The sequence below is a fragment of the Oryzias latipes genome, chromosome 18 (assembly GCF_053564925.1).
Source record: "Oryzias latipes strain Hd-rR chromosome 18, Olatipes_Hd-rR_3.1".
NCBI lineage: Eukaryota > Metazoa > Chordata > Actinopteri > Beloniformes > Adrianichthyidae > Oryzias > Oryzias latipes.
Window position 1 is genome coordinate 21,806,201 of NC_136254.1, and position 23,360 is coordinate 21,829,560.

The 23,360-nt window shown below is 39.8% G+C and overlaps 1 protein-coding gene across 1 annotated transcript; it reads right to left on the reverse strand.

Moving 5' to 3' along the window:
- Positions 1–10,582: 10,582 nt before the first annotated feature.
- On the reverse strand, positions 10,583–21,531 carry LOC105358295 (uncharacterized). Its single transcript, XM_023948996.2, has 10 exons — positions 16,261–21,531; positions 15,817–15,878; positions 15,557–15,705; positions 13,256–15,078; positions 13,101–13,165; positions 12,845–13,029; positions 11,919–12,223; positions 11,496–11,557; positions 11,249–11,397; positions 10,583–11,148 (listed from the first exon to the last, which is right to left on the reverse strand). Exons 1-10 carry the CDS (start codon positions 20,608–20,610, stop codon positions 11,060–11,062), a joined length of 7,239 nt encoding a protein of 2,412 aa, XP_023804764.2. The 5' UTR covers positions 20,611–21,531; the 3' UTR covers positions 10,583–11,059.
- Between the last annotated feature and the right edge of the window lie 1,829 nt (positions 21,532–23,360).

Consider the following 23,360-nt stretch of genomic DNA (forward strand, 5'->3'; position numbering starts at 1 on the left):
CTTTTAAGATTTCACTGGTGAAGAATACTTTTTATTTGCCTTTCAGTCCCTGTCAATGTTTTTAAATGTAAATGATTTTCTTGTCAAACACATAACCTTTTAGTCGAATGTAAAAAATATATATATATATATATATATATATATATATATATATATATATATATATATATATATATATATATATATATATATATATATATATTATCAAATATGACCCTTGTTCTTTATTTTTTTCATTAGTTAATGCTCTTTCATTTTAAAATACTCCTTTGAACCTGAAGCATCAGAGGTATATGTCAAAGGTAATTGAAATAATTAATTTATCTGTTACGTTATTTTATTTTATATATTTACGGTTTTGTTATATTTATTTGCCAAATTTTGGGAAAATGTTGTCATTTTAGTCAGTTTAGTCTCCGAATTTTCCTATTTATGGGTTTCAGCCTATTGGCAAACATCTATAAATAGATAAAATCAAATTTCACTTCATGCAACACAAAATAAATTCTTAAAGATAGCATATTATGAAAGTTCTTCTACTTACTAATAAGGTAAGCTCCTTAAAAGAATCTTAAATCCAGCAAGTACAATTCAGAGATCGCTCGAACATTATCCGTTTGACTCTTCAACTCTTGGAGTGATGCTAGGACAGGTCTTTTATAATTGCTAAGTGTCAGAAGACTGTGACGTGACTCAAAGGGTTTTGTCGGAGGCTGTGAAGAATTTTAATTTTAAATATGAAACCAAATAGACAGGAGACATACTGAATAAACCAGAAATTGAGTCAGTTTTATGCTGCAAGCAAATATCAGGTCAAGTATTGTTATTTTGTATTACGGAAGTGAAAAAACGGGATTTTCTTGTTTTCACTATTGACAGGTTAAATTGTGACAGTTCACATTTTTAAATGATATATTACCCCTTGCGGGGTAATTTCACAAACACAAACGTAATGAAATGACAAGATTTCAGATTTTCAGTACAAAAACCTAATGCCTTAGCCTAATGCGCTAGTTCACCACCTACAATTGGTAGAGGCTCTATGTGAAATGTCGAAGCAGTGTTAATCCTGCAATGTTTTAAAAGGCTGCTAGAAGTTGAAGCTGGGGTAACTATGGTGCTCTATGGTTCTGTCCTCTTTTCTCATCTACTTCTACCCTTCTTCTCTTCTCTATTTTTGATCATCATTTATCATTTAGTTCTCCATGCCTCTGTTTGGTGCAGTGCGATTCATGTATTGTCCCTCTTTTCCTCTCCCCTCCTGGGGAGTGGGAGTGCTTCCAGACTCCAGTTTGCTCATCCGTGCTCCTGTTCCTGACCGTGTACCTCGCCTTTGCTCCCACTCCTACACCTGGCTGTGGATCCTGCCTATGGCTCATCTCTGGCTCGTCTCTGCTCTGTACCTGACCGAGTACCTCGTCTCTGCTCCTGCTCCAATACCTGGCGGTGGATCCTGTCTCCGGCTCGACTCGCGCCTTTGACTGTCCCCACAACTACGGCTGGATGAAGCTCATCTGCTGGACTTTATATATGTAGTTGTAGCGTTAGATAAGTTAATTCTTCTCTAAGAGTTCTGGTAAATCGCCTGTCCGTCCTGGGGGAGGATCCCTCCTTCATGTGGGCACCACTGAGGTTTCTTCGTTTTTTCCGGAATCCATTTTCTTTAGGAGTTTTTCCTTGCCGCGAAGAAGGGTCTAAGGGCAGGGATGCCAGTATAGCTTAGTAAGTTTGTTAGTTCATTTTAGTATTTTCCTATTGATCTCTTTTGTATATATGTATTTATACTTTTTTAGATATTTACAGTTTTGTTATATTTATTTGCCAAATTTTGGGAAAATGTTGTCATTTTAGTCAGTTTAGTCTCCGAATTTGCCTATTTATGGGTTTCAGCCTATTGGCAAACATCTATAAATAAATAAAATCAAATTTCACTTCATGCAACACAAAATAAATTCTTAAAGATAGCATATTATGAAAGTTCTTCTACTTACTAATAAGGTAAGCTCCTTAAAAGAATCTTAAATCCAGCAAGTACAATTCAGAGATCGCTCGAACATTATCCTTTTGACTCTTCAACTCTTGGAGTGATGCTAGGACAGGTCTTTTATAATGGTTAAGTGTCAGAAGACTGTGACGTGACTCAAAGGGTTTTGTCGGAAGCTGTGAAGAATTTTAATTTTAAATATGAAACCAAATAGACAAGAGACATACTGAATAAACCAAAAATTGAGTCAGTTTTATGCTGCAAGCAAATATCAGGTCAAGTATTGTTATTTCGTTTTACGGAAGTGAAAAAACGGGATTTTCTTGTTTCACTATTGACAGGTTAAATTGTGACAGTTCACATTTTTGAATGATATATCCTTGCGGGGTAATTTCACAAACACAAACGTAATGAAATGACAAGATTTCAGATTTTCAGTACAAAAACCTAATGCCTTTGACTGTATTTTCAACAGATTTAGGTGTGCTATGTTTGAAATATCACTCCGTGATTGTTCAGCATCATAACAAAATAATCAATCTGGTTTGGATCCAAGGGTAAGTGTTTACTTGAAATGTGTACCACCAAGTTTTATCCCCGAACTGCTTTACAAAACATACAAAATGTCACAAATATTGTCCAAAATCAGGAATGATGTGACTTCTTGTGTATTTATAATGGCTGAACAATGTTGCCACAAAATTGAAAAACTTCTGGTGAAACGAACAAACATTACAGAACTTTTAGCTTTAAAAATTACCCCACTTAATCAGGAATTGTGGTACCTGAGCACAAATGGTAAATAAGCAATATAAGTGGAGCCGGAGAGACAAAACAAATGGGTTATGTGAATATGCCTGTGACTTAAAAATGTTCTCATAACTGTTTAGTTAGGAGCCAAATAATTCAAATTTTACTCAGCTTGACAACTGAATGTGGAAAAAACCCTTTCATTCAAGTCGATACATAGTTTGTGTAAGAAAGAAAGTAGATCTTTGTTCAGTCAAGACAAAAAGTTAAAATTCCATCAAAAACAATGAATAAATGAATATCCTGAAATGCAGAATGTGACATGATTGGCCTATAAATCATAGTTTGTCATTTCTTTCAGACTGAATGCACAACATACAAATCATATGTTACTTTTCAGTTTGACCTGACCTGACCTGACAGTTACCTGAACAACTGATTTATATATATATATATATATATATATATATATATATATATATATATATATATATATATATATATATATATATATATATATATATATATATATATATATATATATATATAGTATTTTGAGACTGAAATATTGTGTAATAAACATAGTGTTATGAACTATTGGTGCATAACATTGTTTATGTACTGATAATTCAAAAACTACACAGTAAGATAGATAGATAGATAGATAGATAGATAGATAGATAGATAGATAGATAGATAGATAGATAGATAGATAGATAGATAGATAGATAGATAGATAGATAGATAGATAGATAGATAGGACTTTATTGATCCCCAGGGGGGAAATTAGGTTGTCACAGCAGCCAAAAACAAGAAAAAATAGCAGTTGGAAAGTACAAAAAACACAGTAGCAATGATTAAGAATAAAAATAATACAAGGTGGAAGTAAAAGTACAGTATAAATAACGGATTAAATAAGGCAATAAATAGCAGCAGCGGTTTCATCAGTCCTAGACCGTGTTATTGTATAGTCTGATTGCTGTTGGGATGAAGGACCTCCGGTAACGCTCTTTTTTGCACTGTGGGTGCAGCAGTCTCTGGCTGAACGAGCTCCTCATTGTCCTCACCGTCGCATACAGGGGGTGGGAGGGGTTGTTCCGGATGCTGGACAGCTTGGTCAGCATCCTCCTCTCACCTACAGAGTCTACTGAGTCCAGGGGACAGCCCAGGACAGAGCTAGCTCTCTTGACCAGCTTGTCCAGTTTCTTTTTATCCCTTTCACTAATGCCTCCACACCAGCAGACCACAGCATAGAAAGTTGCTGATGCAACGACAGTCTCGTAGAAGGTCCTGAGTAGTGGCCTGCACACACCAAAGGACCTCAGTCTCCTCAGGAGGTGGAGGCGACTTTGGCCCTTCTTGTGCAGGACCTTTGTGTTGTCTGACCAGTCCAGTTTATTGTTCATGTGAACACCAAGATATTTGTACACATCCACCCTCTCGATGTTCAGTCCCTGAATGACTACGGGGGGAGGCTGAGAAGCCTTTTTCCGGAAGTCGACCGCCATCTCTTTTGTTTTGGTGGCATTGATGTGAAGGTGATTGAGTTCACACCAGTCCACAAAGTCCTTGATCACCTTCTTGTATTCCAGATCGTTTCCCTCTGAAACGCGTCCAACGATGGCTGTGTCATCGGAGAACTTCTGGATATGGCAGCTGTTTGAGTCATATTGGAAGTCGGATGTGTATAGGGTGAAGAGAAAAGGAGAGAGCACTGTCCCTTGTGGTGCCCCCGTGCTGCAGACCACCTGGGCAGACACACAGTCCTGGAGCCTCACGTACTGTGGTCTGTTGGTGAGGTAGTCAACAATCCACGAGGTCAGCTGGTTGTCAACCCCCGCATCTACCAGCTTTCCCCTCAGCAGTGGTGGTTGAATGGTATTGAAGGCGCTGGAGAAGTCCAAGAACATGATTCTGACAGTACTTCCAGGTTCCTCGAGGTGTAGCAGAGTTCTGTGCATCAAGTAGATGACAGCGTCATCCGCTCCGATGCCAGGTTGATATGCAAACTGCAGGGGGTCAAGCACTGGGCTCACTAGGGGCTGGAGGTGATTCAGGATCAGTCTCTCTAGGGTCTTCATTAGGTGAGACGTTAAAGCCACAGGTCTGTAATGATTGGGCTCCCTTGCCTGTGCGGTCTTTGGTACTGGGACCACGCAGGCGGTTTTCCACAGCACAGGGACCCTCCTCATGTCGAGGCTCAGGTTGAACATGTATGCTACAACCAGGCAGAGTTGGTCAGCGCAGTCCCTGAGCAGTCTGGAGCAGATGCCATCTGGACCTGTGGCTTTCCTGGTCTTGATCCTCCGAAGCTCTCTTCTCACCTGCTCCTTTGTTATGTTGAGGCTGGATGGGGGAGTTTGGGTGCTGGCAGTTATGCAATGCAAAGTAGGGGATTGTGGAGGGGGTTGGGGGGGGGAGTGTTAATCTTGTCCTGAGGACGTTTGGTGGCACAGACGTTGATAGGCAGATGGGGGGTGGGAGCTGTGACCGGCATATTGGGGGTTTCGAGTGGTCCGATGATGGCTGGGTAGTTGTGGGGGGAGTGGGCCCTGGATCAAATCTATTGAAAAATGATTGAGCTTGTTAGCCCACTCTTGATCACCCTGATTGCACCTTTTGTCTTTATTGAGTCCAGAGATGGTTTTCAGGCCTCTCCAGACCTCTTTCACATTCTTTTGTTGTAGTTGGTTTTCCACCTTCTCTCTGTAGTTCCCCTTGTCTTCCTTAATCTTCACTTTAAGTTCCTTCTGCACCCTCCTCAGTTCCTCTTTGGCTCCTGACCTAAAAGCCCTCTTTTTTTGGTTTAACAGGGTCTTCAGCTCAGGGGTCACCCACGGTTTATTGTTGGGGAAACACCGCACCATCCTGGAGGGCACAGCGTTCTCCACACAGAAGTTTATGTAGTCTGTAATGCAGTGTGTCAGACTGTCGATGTCCTCATGCGATCCACATAGCACCTCCCAGTCTGTGGTCTCAAAACAGTCCCTCAGCTCCTCACTGGCCTCTTCTGTCCATCTTCTCACCGATCTTGTAGTTGGAGGTTGTTGTTTCACCACAGGTTTATAGATAGGGAAAATGTGAACCAGGTTGTGATCTGAGCAACCTAGTGGGGGGAGGGGGGAACAGCTGTAGGCATCCTTCACATTTGCATACAGTAGGTCCAGTGTCTTGTTGTTTCTGGTGTGGCACGTAACATACTGGGTGAAGTTTGGGAGAGTGGAGGAAAGTGAAGCATGATTAAAGTCTCCGGATATAAGAAAAAAGGAATGGGGGTGTGCTGTCTGCAGCTGAGACACCACAGTGTGAAGAAGCTCACAGGCCACCTCTGCGATAGCAGATGGGGGAATATACGCAGTTATCGCGATAACGTGCGAGAACTCGCGCGGCAAGTAATATGGCCGAAGTCCGACAGCCAGCAGCTCAATGTCCCGCGTACAGAGCCTCTCTTTGACACAGATGTGTCTCGGGTTGCACCATTTGTCGTTCACAAACATCGCTAACCCACCTCCTTTCCTCTTGCCGCTCTCTCTAGCTGTCCGATCCGCTCTCACGAGGTGAAATCCGTTCAGGGAGACATGTTCGTCAGAGGAAAGATCATTCAGCCAAGTCTCTGTGAAGCACAAGATGCTGCTCTCCCGATACTCTCTGTGTAGTCGAGTTAGCGCCGTTAGCTCTTTCAGCTTGTTAGGGAGAGATCTCACGTTGCCCATAACAACAGTCGGCAGGCATGGTTTATACCGACTTCTCCTCTCTCGGCGCCTAACTCCTGCTCTGCATCCTCTTCTTCTTTTCCTCCTGATCTCGGCGGGGATGTCCACGTAGTGCAGCCCGGTGTTGTGGTACGCGAGCAGCTGTTAACGTGTGTAAACAATGGAGCCGCGGCTGTTGGGGTCCCCCGATGTCAATAGAAGCAGTCCAGCGAGAAAAAAGAGCCAAAGAACTAGTCTTGAAAATTGCACATCCATGGTTGTGTACTTTTAAAAGTTCAAAAGTAGAAGCAAAAAGTAGGAAAAGTAGTAAGAATAATCCAAAAAAAAACACACGAAACAAAAAACACGACAGAGAGGGAGCTGCTGTGACAGGCTGCCGCTCCGGGCGGCGCCAGAAGCACTTGTAGTGGGAGTAAGAGTAAGAGTACACAAATCTATGTGAGGAGATTAATACTTATGTTAATACCTTAGTTTTAACAGATGAGGCGTTTTAATACAAAAACAGAAAGCAGCGACTATTGTATTTCATGCCATGCTGTAAACCGTGCAACGAGGGGAGCATGGCATTTCTAAAGCACTGCTGGCTCTGTGGGCGGCGCTTCAGAAGCCCATGCTACAGGAAAACACAGCTCCTTTAGTGGGCTCGGATCTATCGGGCAGGAACTGCTGAGGCCCACGGAGCGATCAGGACCTCAATAAACACTCAGTGGGCCGGAGTGGTCTTCTGCCAGGGTCTTGACGTGCTGCGGGGCAAATAGTGATTTTCTGATGACAGACAGAATTCACGCTCAGTGTATTTAAACACACACTTGCAGTGACGTATGTTTCAGAGTATGTTCGATTGGCCATACTGCATTTCAATCAAGTCATGTACATCTCTTTTGATTCGCTGACGGATTTGTCATTTATCTTTGCTGGCCTGCAATCTACCCTCATGTCCTCCAAGATCGACCGGTCGATCGCGATCGGCGTAATGAGCACCCTTACCTTACATCATATGACCCCATCCTCTATTAAATATCTCATGGTGTCTTACCACCCAAACAGAACACTTCGCTCACAAAATGCAGGACTGCTTGTGGTTCCTATAATTTGTAAAAGCATAGTTGGAGGTAGAGCCTTTAGCCACCAAGCCTCTGTCTTATGGAATAAGCTCCCAGCTCGTGTAAGAGAGGCCGACACAATTTCTACATTCAAAGTTAGGCTTAAAACATTCCTCTTTGGACAGGCTTACTGCCAGACTAGCTAGTCAACAGAGAAAATATAACTTACTATTAACATGTTTGAATTAAACGTAATAACAATAACAGAACCGTACCCCCTTCCCCCTTTTTTTTAGCCTAGCCCTGACCTGAACCCTAAGCTTAACCTTTACCAGAAGCTGGGGAAACTATGGTGCACTTGTATTCTGTCCTCTACTCTCATCTACTTATCCTCTCCTTCTCTCCTCTGTTTTCGATAATTTATCTATCATTCAGTTCTCCACGCCTCTGTTTGGTGCAATGGGATTCATGCATTGTTCCTCTTTCCCACTCACCTCCGGGTGATCCTGCCTCTGGCTCATTTTGCACTTCCAGCCACTTCCCCCAACTCATCTGGATGAGGCCCATCTGCTACACCAGGGGTGTCAAACTCATTTTCACCAAGGGCCACATCAACATAGTGGCTGTCCTTAAAAGGCCAGATATAATTTATACATATAACTAAATGAAATGAAAAAAAATGTACCTGTAATAAATATATCTGTTAAATAACTCATTTATTTATTTATAATAACTTTTTAAAGTGACAATTACAGTTGCATAGAAAACATATGCTTGCTTGTCACTCTAGCATAAATCTTTTTACATTTGATTCTGTCAGGTTGCGTTATATGGACAGTGCATAGGTCCTAATGTATAGTTGCCCAATCCGATATGACAAGTCAGATTCTCCCTAGATATGAATAAATACATGCCAAATTTTATTTTTTATCTTAAGAAATTAAAAACTTTAATGCTCTCGGGGGCCACATAAAATGACATGGCGGGCCCATTTTGCCCACGGGCCTTGAGTTTGACACATGTGTGCTAGGACTATTTAAACTTGTATTAGAATTAGATAAGCTATTTCTCTCTAAGAGTTCTGTTACTGTTACATTGTCCGCTGTCCAGGGGAGGATCCCTCCTTCATGTGGGCACCCTTGAGGTTTCTTCTTTTTTTCCAGAATCTGTGGGGGTTTTTTAGGAGTTTTCTATTGTGTATGTTATTTATTGTGTGTGTTAGTCTTGCACTAAATCTTCCATCGGCACACTTCTTTACATGGTGGCTCTTCACACTCGAAATAAGATTTCTCTAATATCTTTTCTTTGTGTTCTTGACTTGGTGCTCCTTTGCTTGGCTCTCACCACAGTCTTCATTTTTTGCCATTAAATTTAGCTGTAAATGTGTTATATTGACCTTACCTTGCGTTGTCCATTCTATTCTATTCTATCCATTTTCAAAACCGGCTAATATGCTTTCTGGGTCATGGGGTTGCTGGAGTTTATCTTTTCTAGGAAACTTTGTGTTGTGCAAAAAGTTTAAAACAGGCAGCCCTATTAAAACTATAGCAGTAATAACTGCGTGAGGCAGTTATGGCAATCTTTGCATTGATATGTAATCCATAACCTTCTCAATGTTTCCTTTATATTTCATTCTTTTTTTTTGGCATTTATTTGTTCTCCTTTAAAGGTTCATTCACACCGGGCATGTGTTGCGCGTTAGGGAATACTCGGTTTCATGAATGTGCATTCAGCCAGTGGTGTTCACACACCAGAGAAGCAGGGAAGGGCGTGTCCTTCTTTCGTTTTTCTACTGTTTACTAGCGCTAGTTCACCACCTACAATTGGTAGAGGCTCTATGTGAAATGTCGAAGCAGTGTTAATCCTGCAATTCTTGTTCCAATCTTTTTTTTTTCAAAGCTTTATTTCAAAATACGAAAGACTTGGTGTTCTATAATTCTAGCTGGGCGCAAACCGTAATTATTCATTTCTCCTTTGTGATCATGTTTACAAAGGTTGGCTCTTTCATGTTTTGAAAAGGAAGCTACCCACATGCCACAACCAAATCTGAGTCCCTGATTGGTCAAAGTTCAGTGTTTTCGCAGTTTAGCAGCCAAGAAGTTCAACTGGTTAAACTTTCAGCGCACAATCAATTAAAGCACAATTATTTTGTACATAGAGCCCGAGACCATAGTTAAAAACTTGCCTACGGAGTATGCCTACATGAACGGAAGACTTCTGAACACGGAATACTGAAACAAGGGTTAACATAGACTTTTCATTAAAAGTGGCCACTGAAACGGAGTCGACAGGGCTGGTGTGTATGTACCTTAAAAGACTGAGAAATCAATCCATACAATCAGCACTCTTTGACCGGCTCTTAATTTGATAGTTTGTTTTCATCAAACACCTTCAGATTCCGATATTTTGTAGGATATTATCCAAACAGAAGGCACATTTTATCTATAGTCTCTAGGTGGCAGGCGGAACAGAGGATGGAAATTAGCCTAGGCAATAATCCTGCATATTTACAGTGTCTCATTACTTTTAGAGCATTCTACACTGTTGTATGCATTTACCCTTAAAGGAATAAATAAATACTAAAACAAATATTGCCAATCAACACATTTTACCCTCCTTCTATAGCAATAGCTGCCAATCTCCCAGAACAATCTGCATGCCTAAACATGAGCACAAAAAAGTGACTGTTTGAAGAAAATAGCCTTAATTCATTTTTTCCTATTTGGAAAAAGTTTAGACACCCTTGCATCAGACAAAGCACAATTTATTGCACTGTACAGCCATTATCTATCACTTTAAGCTATATAATACCCCCCTCCCCTTCTTAAAATTAATTAACGCTATTTTATAGGTACAGGTGGTTTTAGCAAAACTTAAAAAAATACCTAGACAAGCTTTGATTGTATGTACATAATAATTCCTTTATTAGAGAACTAATACACTTTTTATAAAACATATTTATTTCTGTTATTTAAAATATTATGTATGATCTTATAAAAGTGCAGCTTTTTAAAGATAGAAAAACAATTTTCTATATTCTACGGTATAGGAAAAATCTAAAAAGGTGGTTCTCAGTTAAGTATTTAACACTGGAGCTTTCGATGTTTTAATGTATTTGATGTAATTCCAACAGATTCTGAAGATGAGAAAAGGAGCTTCACAATGATTTGAAACACAGTAGTTAAGTATTACACGAAAAACTGAAATCCTTTCTTAACAACGTTAATTGCATAAACAGTCGAACAGTTACGGACTTCAAAGAGTTTGTGTTTATTGCGGTCACTGGCGACACTTCCGGTGTTAAAGGGTTAAAAAAGGACAAACAAGAAAAACAAGTGCCAAAGTGAGTTTCATGTAAATGCCTAAAGTTTCCATGATATATTTGATTAAGCAGAATATGTCTTTAGTGCTGGTTTCAATGTTTTCAGGATGGCTTGAATCTTGTTTTGCTTTGATGAATATTGTAATTGAATTACCTTTGGTTTTTATTTCTGATTTAAAAAGAGAGATTTTTTATTTAACAAAGATTACAATTTTACAAGTATTTCTTAGAGTAATCAGTACAGAGGCTAGTTCTGACTTGACAGTAACCATGATAACAGCACCATCCAGAAGGCAGTAATTAGACTGATCTTGTGGGCCACTCCATTTGAGACCTCTGTGAATGGCAAAAAGAGAGAAAAAAAACAGATTTAGTAAACCGTTTTGTGATGTGCATTTTTTTAAAGAAAATTAAAACAGCATGAAATGTTTCTTACGTGTGCCATCCACAGTTATAGAGTTGACATCAATATTAAAAGCTGTAATGTTTGATGCTGCATTAATCAAAACATTAGCAATCTGAGAGCTACTAGGAACAGATGTTGATCCAAAACCAAGGTTCATGGTGTTGAAGATTGATCCATTGCTGCAAAAACGTTGGACAACATTAGCAAAATTGCAAAAGTTTGAAGAAAGTAAATCTATTAAAAAAATCAAGAGTAAATCAAAACTCTGAGTGGTTACCTGAAGGCAATCACTGTCAAATAGCGGAATGACGAAAATCCTTGTTTGTAGTATGGCTCAAGCTGCAGAAATATAAAAATATCTCATTGTATGCTTAAGTATAATATCTTAAAACTTGAAATGCATAGTTTTAATAATTGTTTTATTTTGTTCTGTATTGCCAAACATGTCAAAATGTTGACATTGTGTAACATTTAAAAAAATATATACATTTAATATTTTTATATATGTTCATTTTTTCAAAGTATTTATTAAGCATTTTTTATTTTACAGTAGAGGGATATTTTAGATTATATTTTTTAAGGTTAAAAAACTTTCAGATTTTTCCACAATTTAAGTTTTATTTGGATGCATAACATTTTCTTTATGGGTAACTACTATGCATGTGTTTAGCTAATATTAAACTCAAAGAATTCCACTTACTGTAGACTTCAACAAAGAGGCTCGACTTGTAAATCTAGTAGATGACGAATCCAGCAAATCAGTAGTGAATGTCTCTCCAGGTGATCTAAACCTCATTTGTCTTGTTGTTATTATCTCAGTAGTTGTCGTTGTAGTAATCGGCATCGTTTGTATATCTGTTGTTAATGGTTTTAAAGTTGTCACAATGGTTGCTGGTAATGTTGTAGGAGAAGATGTCATTGTAGTTGTTGAATTGATTGTGGCTGTAGAACTGGCAGTTGTTGTGGCTGTAGAATTGGCAGTTGTTGTGATAATTGCAGGTGTCTCTGTGAAAAAAAGCATTAAAAGGTAAACAAACCAAATATTTTAACTCATTTTAATAAACAACTAGATAATTGCACATATAGTTGATTTTTGTATGGCATGTCAGTAGCCCTTTCACAAAGTTCTTAAGCAATAAAGGCAAACCAAGGTTTGTCCTTATCCTGCCTCAACTCTTCTTAATGTCTATTTCATTGACCTTTGTGTACATGTTCAAATTAAATTACTTGACTAGATAAACGTAACAAATAAGCATCACTAGCACAGGCATGCACCACGTTGGAGTTAGATCATACTTTGCAGTGTCCTATGGAACAAAATGGCAATTTTTTAGGTTTGAAACTGCTCCAACAGTTTACTTTTTTCTGTTTATGAAAATGTTTTTGGTGGCACTGGCCTTTAGCTTTCATACATCGCCTGTTATGCCTTCCATAAGTTTTGTTATTACATATAACTAGCATTACAAAGACAAAAGAACAGTTTAGTTTTTAATGTTTACTTGATGTGCTCTTTCTACAGAAGCCAACATTTTCTTCAGAAGAAAAAAGGAGACTCATCATATCAAAGTCATCCATAGCTATTACATGCTAATTTGGCTGGGAAATGTTGGGCAATAGTTTTCTTACGTATCACTTGAATGGTGTCAGTTCGAACAGAGATGTTAAAGGTGGTGCTGGCATTAACAACCCCCTGAATTAAGGTTTCTGAAACAGTTTTAGAATCGGGAATTTCCGCTGCAGTTGCATTTGTTCTGAACTCAACCCCCATTTGAGCTTCAGTATCCATTGCACGTGTTCCCCTTGTAGACGGTCTGCACAAAAACAACATTATAGTTAATCATAGCAAAGACATGTTAGTATTACATTTAAGGAAAATTCTTACGTGAATGCAATTACAAAACAACGAAGAAAGAGCAGTCCAAATTTGGCCCTGTAGATGAACTCATACTGTGGAGAGTAGTAACACAAGTTGATTTCAAATTACCATAACAACATTTTAATATATTACAAAAACCATAGTATTACAATTTTACCTACCAAAACTACAACTTGAGTTTCAAGAGCCTTGAACTCTTTGCTGTTTTTATCCTCAAGTTCGGGTTGAAAGGTGTATATCAACACTGCAACAACTACAAACACTGGTGGTGGGGGAGGTTGAACTGTAGTAGTTGTAGTTGTTGGCTTAGTTGTGGTGGTTGTAGTTGTTGGCTTAGTTATGGTGGTTGTAGTTGTTGGCTTAGTTGTGGTGGTTGTAGTTGTTGAATTAATTGTGGTGGTTGTGGTTGTTGGCTTAGTTGTGGTGGTTGTACCTGTTGGCTTAGTTATGGTGGTTATAGTTGTTGGCTTAGTTGTGGTGGTTGTAGTTGTTGAATTAGTTGTGGTGGTTGTAGTTGTTGGCTTAGTTGTGGTGGTTGTAGTTGTTGAATTAGTTGTGGTGGTTGTAGTTGTTGGCTTAGTTGTGATGGTTGTAGTTGTTGAATTAGTTGTGGTAGTTGCAGTTGTTGGCTTACTTGTGGTGGTTGTAGTTGTTGGCTTAGTTGTGGTGGTTGTACTTGTTGGCTTAGTTATGGTGGTTGTAGTTGTTGGCGTAGTTGTGGTGGTAGTAGTTGTTGAATTAGTTGTGGTGGTTGTACTTGTTGGCTTAGTTATGGTGGTTGTAGTTGCTGGCTTAGTTGTGGTGGTTGTAGTTGTTGAATTAGTTGTGGTGGTTGTAGCTGTTGGCTTAGTTATGGTGGTTGTACTTGTTGGCTTAGTTATGGTGGTTGTACTTGTTGGCTTAGTTGTGGTGGTAGTAGTTGTTGAATTAGTTGTGGTGGGTGTACTTGTTGGCTTAGTTATGGTGGTTGTAGTTGTTGGCCTAGTTGTGGTGGTTGTAGTTGTTGATTTAGTTGTGGTGGTTGTAGTTGTTGGCTTAGTTAAGGTGGTTGTACTTGTTGGCTTAGTTGTGGTGGTTGTACTTGTTGGCTTAGTTGTGGTGGTTGTAGTTGTGGTGGTAGTAGTTGTTGAATTAGTTGTGGTGGTTGTACTTGTTGGCTTAGTTATGGTGGTTGTAGTTGTTGGCTTAGTTGTGGTGGTTGTAGTTGTTGAATTAGTTGTGGTGGTTGTAGTTGTTGGCTTAGTTATGGTGGTTGTACTTGTTGGCTTAGTTATGGTGGTTGTACTTGTTGGCTTAGTTGTGGTGGTAGTAGTTGTTGAATTAGTTGTGGTAGGTGTACTTGTTGGCTTAGTTATGGTGGTTGTACTTGTTGGCTTAGTTATGGTGGTTGTAGTTGTTGGCCTGGTTGTGGTGGTTGTAGTTGTTGAATTAGTTGTGGTGGTTGTAGTTGTTGGCTTAGTTATGGTCGTTGTACTTGTTGGCTTAGTTATGGTGGTTGTAGTTGTTGGCTTAGTTGTGGTGGCTGTCGTTGCTGGCTTAGTTGTGGTGGTTGTAGTTGTTGGCTTATTTGTGGTGGTTGTAGTTGTTGAATTAGTTGTGGTAGTTGCAGTTGTTGGCTTAGTTGTGGTGGTTGTAGTTGCTGGCCTCTCTGTAGTAGATGCTTTGGTTGTAGATGTTAGCTGAATTGTACTAACTCCCCTATTTGTGGTAGCTGGTGGCTTAGTCAAAGCAGTTGTAACTTTTGGCTCAATTGTTGTGGTTATTGGTTGAATCAAGATAGTGCTTATGGCTTTGAATGTTGTGGTGAAGCCAACTCCAGCTGTAGTTTTTACAGCTATTGTTGATGGTTTCAGAGATGGTACAATTGTCGGTGCTACTGCTACAGGGGAGGATGTGATCGTGATTGTTGAATTGATTGTGGCCACAGATGCTGTAAAGTTGGCAATGATAGATGCTACAGTGGTTGGTTCAATTGTGGGTATCTCTGTGAAAAAGACAAACATAAAATGTGATGTGACAATGAGACAAACCAAAAATTTTGAGTAAAAATTTAACTATATTTAACTACCAAAGAAAATAATACAGCTTGAAGTGTTTTTGTATTGTGAATCAATAGCCGTTTCTACAACACTGTTTAACAAAAAAAGGAAATCAAGATTTTTCTTAATTCTGTCAATATTTCTTCCATTGTCATATCTGTTTGCATGCTCATAGTGAATTGTGATATTGCTCTTGACTTGAAGTCACAGCAAAATACTTCAGATTAGAATTTTGTTCTGGGGTTTGAGCATAACTTTTGAAATACTGAATAGAGTTGCATTCATTAGGTGTTAGGAACTGCTCTGACAGATTATAATGTTTTTTATTTAAAAATCTGTTTTCAAGATTTATTTTGTGATGTGCATTTTTTAAAGAAAATTTGAACAACATGAAAAGTAATTTCTTGATTTGAAAGTTCTTACGTGTGCCATCCACAGTTATAGAGTTGACATCAATATTAAAAGCTGAAATGTTTGATGCTGCATTAATCAAAACATTAGCAATCTGAGAGCTACTAGGAACAGATGTTGATGCAAAACCAAGGTTCATGGTGTTGAAGATGGATCCATTGCTGCAAAAGTAACAAAACATTGGACAACATTAGCATAAATACAAACATTTGTGAAAATAAATCCATTTAAAAAAATGAACAGAATAAACTCAAAACTTCATAAATGGTTACCTGAAGGCAATCACTGTCAAATAGCGGAATGAAGAAAATCCTTGTTTGTAGTATGGCTCAAGCTACAGAAATATAAAAAATATATCTCATTGTATGCTTAAGTTGAATGTCTAAAAACTTAAAATACATCATTTTAATATGGAGGATAAAATATTTCTTCTGTTCTGTATTACCTAACTTGTCAAAAGTTTAAAATTTAGTAAAATATTTGAAAAAATATACACCATTATATTGCTTAGTTTTTTATGTTCCTTTTTTAAGTAGTTCGGGGGGGGGGGGGTTATTTTACAGTAGAGGGATATTCCAGATTTTCTTTTTTATGGTTAAAAAACTTTCAGACATTTTTCTACAACTTAAGTTTTATTAAGGATGCATAACATTTTCTTTATGGACAACTACAATGCATGTGTTTAGCTAATATTAAAGTCAAAGAATTCCACTTACTGTAAACTTCAACAAAGAGGCTCGATTTTTAAATCCAGCAGAAGACGAATCCAGCAAATCAGTAGTGAATGTCTCTCCAGGTGATCTAAACCTCATTTGTCTTGTTGTTATTATCTCAGTAGTTGTAGTTGTAGTAACTGGTATGGTAGTTGCAGGGGGGTTTGCAGTTGTTGGCTTAACTGTGGTAGCTCTACTAGCTATAGTAGTTTTATTTGTTGGCTTGTCTATGGTAGATGTTGTTGTTGTAAATATTGGCTGAATTGTACTAACTTTACTATTTGTGGTAGCTGGTGGCTTGGCTGAGTCAGTTGTAGCTTTTTTCTCAGTTGTAGTAGATTGGATGGTGGTAGACTTTGGGCTAATTGTGATCTCTCTAGTGATAGTAGTAGTTAATAGCTTAGTTGTAGCAATTGTAGGTTTTGACTCAGTTGTGTTTGTTGGCTTAGTTGTGGTATCTGCGGGGGTTATTACAGTTGTTGGCTTGGCTGTGGAAGCTCTAGTAGCTATAGTAGTTGTATGTGTTGGCTTATCTATAGTAGATGTGATAGCTGGTGGCTTCGTTGAGGCAGTTGTAGCTTTTTGCTCAGTTACAGTGGTTATTGGTTGAATCGAGATAGTGCTTGTGGCTTTAAATGTTGGGGTGGATCCAACTCCAGCTGTAGTTTTTACAGCTATTGTTGATGGTTTCAGAGATGGTACAATTGTCGGTGCTACTGCTACAGGGGAGGATGTGATTGTGACTGTTGAATTGATTGTGGCCACAGATGCTGTAAAGTTGGCAATGGTAGATGCTACAGTTGTTGTAGTTGCTGGCTTAGCTGTGGTGATGGTTGTGGTTGTTGGCTCAGTTATGGTAGTCATAATTGTCTTGGTTGTGGACATTCTGGTTGATATAATTTTTGTATTTGTTATCCTATCTGTAATAGTTGTGGTAGGTGTGGTGGTTGTAGATTGTGGCCTATTTATGCTGTCTGTAGTAGTTCCTGTGGTCGATGCCTTGGTTTCAGCAGTTGTAGCTGTTGGCTTTGTCTTGTTAGTGGTGGTTGGACTCGTTAGCGTAGTTGAGGCCATGGTGGCATTTGTTTTTTCCCCATTTGTTGTAGTTAACGTGGTGTTAGTCACTTGTTCCATTGTAGTTTTTAGCTTCATGGTGGTAGATGTAGTTGTTAGCTTAGTTGTAGTCATGGTGGTGGTTGTAGTAATTTCCTTAAATGTTGTGGCGGTTTTTGCAGCATTGATATTTGTTATTGTAACTGCTGTTTTTCCACTTGTAATACTATCTGGGAGAGCTGTGATGGTAGGAGCAGTTCTATGTGTAAGTGGTATCATTAAGGTTTCTGTTGAGAATGCGCCTAAGCTAGTATAAGGAAATCTTGTTACAACTAAAGCTTCTTTTGTTCTGGTAGATGATGTTATCGGTACAGCTGTGGTTGTTGGTCCAGTTGTGGTTCCCAATGAAAAAGAGTCGGTTGTTGATGGAAGATTTGTGCTTTTTATTCTGTCTGAAGTTCCAAAAGTGTTAGACAATGTTGAACATACCGTTGAGGGTGTGTCTGTGATTGTTTTTTGAAATTTCAAACAACATTCACAGCATTTATTATTAGTGAAAGTAGGTATTTTTGTGGCTTCAGAATTGAATGTTGATATTTTAGCTAAAATTGTTGTCGGGGAATTTATACTGCTAAACACAGTACTAATTGTTATGGGGGATGAAATGGTGGGCGTTTGCAATTTTGATGTTGCAGTAGTTATACCAGTTGAAAAAGTGCTTAAATCAACTCTTGCGGTAGGTGTGCCTGTACTTGTTGTAGGTAGAAATGCTGCTGTATTTGGTGTGGCACTGCTGCTTGTGATAGTAGTAACTGCTGTGGGGGAGGAAGTTAAGGGTAGTGTTGGCACCTCTGTTGTTGCTGTTGTTGCAGCAGTCGAAAAAGTGCTTACATTACCTCTTGCAGTAGGTGTGCCAGTACTTGTAGTAGGTGAAAATGCTGTTATTGGTGTGGCACTACTGCTAGTGGTACTAGTAACTGTTGTAAAGAAAGTAGCTAAAGTTGATGTTGGCACTTCTGTTGCTGCTGTAGTTACATCAGTTACATCAGTTGAAACAGGGCTTAAATCACTGCTTGTGGTGGATGCCTCTCCACTTGTTCTAAGTGTAAATGCTGTTTTTGTTGGTGTTGCGCTATTGTTTGTGGTACTAGTAACTGTTGTAGGGGAAAACATTGAGGTTGTTGGTTGCACCTTTGTTCTTACTGTAGTTAAAGCCATTGAAACGGTGCTTAACTCAATGTTTGTGGTAAGTGCATCTGAACTTGTATGCGGGACAAATGCTGTTGTTAATGGAGTGACACTACTGCTTGCGGTGGTAAAACGTGTTGTGGAGGAAGAAACTGTGGTTATTGGTTGTACCACTGTTGTTGCTGTAGTTACATGTGTTGTAACAGTGCTTACATCAATTCTAGTGGAAGGTGCCTCTGTACTTGTTATGGGTAAAAATGCTGTTGTAGTAGTTGGTGTGGTTGCAGTAACTGTTATAGGGGAAGAAGTTGAGGTTGTTGGTTGAACCTCTGTTGTTGCTGTAGTGACAGGTGTTGTAACAGTGCTTACATCAATTCTAGTGGAAAGTGCCTCTGTACTTATCATAGGTACAAATGATGTTGTAGTAGCTGGTGTGGTTGCAGTAACTGTTATAGGGGAAGAAGTTGAGGTTGTTGGTTGAACCTCTGTTGTTGCTGTAGTTACAGGAGTTGAAAAAACGCTTACATTAACTCTTGTGGTAGGTGCATCTGTTTTAGTAGTAGGTTCAAATGCTGGTGTTGGTAGTGTGGCTCTACTGCTTTTGGCAGTAGTATCTGTTGTGGATATTGAAGCTGTGGTTGTTTGTTGCACCGCTGTTGTCGCTGTAGTTTCAGCAGTTGAAACGCTGGCCTCATCAGTTTTTGTAGAAGGTAACTCTGCACTTGGTTTAGTTACAAATGTTGTTGTAGATGATGTGGCACTCTTGTGTGTGGCAGCAGTAACTGTTGTAGGGGATAAAGCTGTGGTTGTTGGTTGCACCTCTGTTGTTGCTGTAGTTTCAGCAGTTGAGACGCTGGTCTTATCAATTATTGTGGTAGGTGTGCCTGTACCTGTTGGTGTAAATGCTTTTGTTGTTGGTTTTGCACTAATTTCTGTGGCAGTAGTAATTGTTGTGAAGGAAGTAGCTGAGGTTTGTGTTGGCAACTTTGTTGGCAACTCAGTTGTTGTATGTACCCATGCTGTTGTTGTTGGTGTGGCTTTACTGTTTTCGGTAGTTGTAACTGTTGTGGATATTGAAGCTGTGGTTGTTGGTTGCACCTCTGTTTTTGCCGTAGTTTCAGCAGTTGAAACGCTGGCCTCATCAGTTCTTGTAGAAGGTGTCTCTGTACTTGGTGTAGGTACAAATACTGTTGTAGATGATGTGGCGCTCTTGTGTGTGGCAGCAGTAACTGTTGTAGGGGATAAAGCTGTGGTTGTTAGTTGCACCTCTGTTGCTGTAGTTTCAGCAGTTGAAACGCTGGCCTCATCAGTTTTTGTAGAAGGTAACTCTGTACTTGGTGTAGTTACAAATACTGTTGTAGATGATGTGGCACTCTTGTGTGTGGCAGCAGTAACTGTTGTAGGGGATAAAGCTTGTGTTGTTGGTTGTACCTCTGTTGTTGCTGTAGTTTCAGCAGTTGAATCGCTGGTCTCATCAAATAATGTGGTAGGTGTGCCTGTACTTGTTGGTGTGAGTGCTGCTGTTGTTGGTTTTGCACTAATTTCTGAGGCAGTAGTAATTGTTGTGAAGGAAGTAGCTGACGTTTGTGTTGGCAACTCGGTTGGCAACTCGGTTGTTGTATGTACAAATGCTGTTGTTGTTGGTGTGGCTTTACTGCTTTTGGTCATTGTAACTGTTGTGGATATTGAAGCTGTGGTTGTTGGTTGCACCTCTGTTGTTGCTGTAGTTTCAGCAGTTGAAACGCTGGCCTCATCAGTTCTTGTAGAAGGTGCCTCTGTACTTGTAGGTACAAATGTTGTTGTAGATGATGTGGCACTCTTGTGTGTGGCAGCAGTAACTGTTGTAGGGGATAAAGCTTGTGTTGTTGGTTGCACCTCTGTTGTTGCTGTATTTTCAGCAGTTGAATCTCTGGTCTCATCAAATAATGTGTTAGGTATGCCTGTACTTTTTGGTGTGAATGCTGTTGTTGTTGGTTTTGCAATAAATTCTATGGCAGTAGTAATTGTTGTGAAGGAAGTAGCTGAGGTTTGTGTTGGCAACTCTGTTGGCAACTCGGTTGTTGTATGTACAAATGCTGTTGTTGTTGGTGTGGCTTTACTGCTTTTGGTCATTGTAACTGTTGTGGATATTGAAGTTGTGGTTGTTGGTTGCACCTCTGTTGTTGCTGTACTTTCAGCAGTTGAAACGCTGGCCTCATCAGTTCTTGTAGAAGGTGCCTCTGTACTTGTTTTAGGTACAAATGATGTTGTAGATGATGTGGCACTCTTGTGTGTGGCAGCAGTAACTGTTGTAGGGGATAAAGCTGTGGTTGTTGGTTGCACCTCTGTTGTTGCTGTAGTTTCAGCAGTTGAAACGCTGGCCTCATCAGTTTTTGTAGAAGGTAACTCTGCACTTGGTTTAGTTACAAATACTGTTGTAGATGATGTGGTACTCTTGTGTGTGGCAGCAGTAACTGTTGTAGGAGATAAAGCTGTGGTTGTTGGTTGCACTTCTGTTGTTGCTGTAGTTTCAGCAGTTGAAACGCTGGCCTCATCAGTTTTTGTAGAATGTAACTCTGTACTTGGTGTAGTTACAAATACTGTTGTAGATGATGTGGCACTCTTGTGTGTGGCAGCAGTAACTGTTGTAGGGGATAAAGCTGTGGTTGTTGGTTGCACCTCTGTTGTTGCTGTAGTTTCAGCAATTGAATCTCTGGTCTCATCAAATAATGTGGTAGGTATGCCTGTACTTGTTCGTGTGAATGCTGTTGTTGTTGGTTTTAAACTAATTTCTGTGGCAGTAGTAATTGTTGTGAAGGAAGTAGCTGAGGTTTGTGTTGGCAACTCTGTTGGCAACTCGGTTGTTGTACGCACAAATGCTGTTGTTGTTGGTGTGGCTTCACTGCTTTTGGTAGTTGTAACTGTTGTGGATATTGAAGCTGTGGTTGTTGGTTGCACCTCTGTTGTTGCTGTAGTTGCAGCAGTTGAAACGCTGGCCTCATCAGCTCTTGTAGAAAGTGTTTCTGTACTTGTTGTAGGTACAAATGTTGTTGTAGATGATGTGGCACTCTTGTGTGTGGCAGCAGTAACTGTTGTAGGGGATAAAGCTGTGGTTGTTGGTTGCACCTCTGTTGTTGCTGTAGTTTCAGCAGTTGAAACGCTGGCCTCATCAGTTCTTGTAGAATGTAACTCTGTACTTGGTGTAGGTACAAACACTGTTGTAGATGATGTGGCACTCTTGTGTGTGGCAGCAGTAACTGTTGTAGGGGATAAAGCTGTGGTTGTTGGTTGCACCTCTGTTGTTGCTGTAGTTTCAGCAGTTGAAACGCTGGCCTCATCAGTTTTTGTAGAAGGTAACTCTGTACTTGTTGTAGGTACAAATGTTGTTGTAGATGATGTGGCACTCTTGTATGTCGCAGCAGTAACTGTTGTAGGGGATAAAGCTGTGGTTGTTGGTTGCACCTCTGTTGTTGCTGTAGTTTCAGCAGTTGAAACGCTGGCCTCATCAGTTCTTGTAGACGGTAACTCTGTACTTGGTGTAGGTACAAACACTGTTGTAGATGATGTGGCACTCTTGTGTGTGGCAGCAGTAACTGTTGTAGGGGATAAAGCTGTGGTTGTTGGTTGCACCTCTGTTGTTGCTGTAGTTTCAGCAGTTGAAACGCTGGCCTCATCAGTTTTTGTAGAAGGTAACTCTGTACTTGGTGTAGTTACAAATACTGTTGTAGATGATGTGGCACTCTTGTGTGTGGCAGCAGTAACTGTTGTAGGGGATAAAGCTGTGGTTGTTGGTTGCACCTCTGTTGTTGCTGTAGTTTCAGCAATTGAATCTCTGGTCTCATCAAATAATGTGGTAGGTATGCCTGTACTTGTTCGTGTGAATGCTGTTGTTGTTGGTTTTAAACTAATTTCTGTGGCAGTAGTAATTGTTGTGAAGGAAGTAGCTGAGGTTTGTGTTGGCAACTCTGTTGGCAACTCGGTTGTTGTACGCACAAATGCTGTTGTTGTTGGTGTGGCTTCACTGCTTTTGGTAGTTGTAACTGTTGTGGATATTGAAGCTGTGGTTGTTGGTTGCACCTCTGTTGTTGCTGTAGTTGCAGCAGTTGAAACGCTGGCCTCATCAGCTCTTGTAGAAAGTGTTTCTGTACTTGTTGTAGGTACAAATGTTGTTGTAGATGATGTGGCACTCTTGTGTGTGGCAGCAGTAACTGTTGTAGGGGATAAAGCTGTGGTTGTTGGTTGCACCTCTGTTGTTGCTGTAGTTTCAGCAGTTGAAACGCTGGCCTCATCAGTTCTTGTAGAATGTAACTCTGTACTTGGTGTAGGTACAAACACTGTTGTAGATGATGTGGCACTCTTGTGTGTGGCAGCAGTAACTGTTGTAGGGGATAAAGCTGTGGTTGTTGGTTGCACCTCTGTTGTTGCTGTAGTTTCAGCAGTTGAAACGCTGGCCTCATCAGTTTTTGTAGAAGGAAACTCTGTACTTGTTGTAGGTACAAATGTTGTTGTAGATGATGTGGCACTCTTGTATGTCGCAGCAGTAACTGTTGTAGGGGATAAAGCTGTGGTTGTTGGTTGCACCTCTGTTGTTGCTGTAGTTTCAGCAGTTGAAACGCTGGCCTCATCAGTTCTTGTAGACGGTAACTCTGTACTTGGTGTAGGTACAAACACTGTTGTAGATGATGTGGCACTCTTGTGTGTGGCAGCAGTAACTGTTGTAGGGGATAAAGCTGTGGTTGTTGGTTGCACCTCTGTTGTTGCTGTAGTTTCAGCAGTTGAATCTCTGGTCTCATCAAATAATGTGGTAGGTGTGCCTGTACTTTTTGGTGTGAATGCTGTTGTTGGTTTTGCACTAATTTCTATGGCAGTAGTAATTGTTGTGA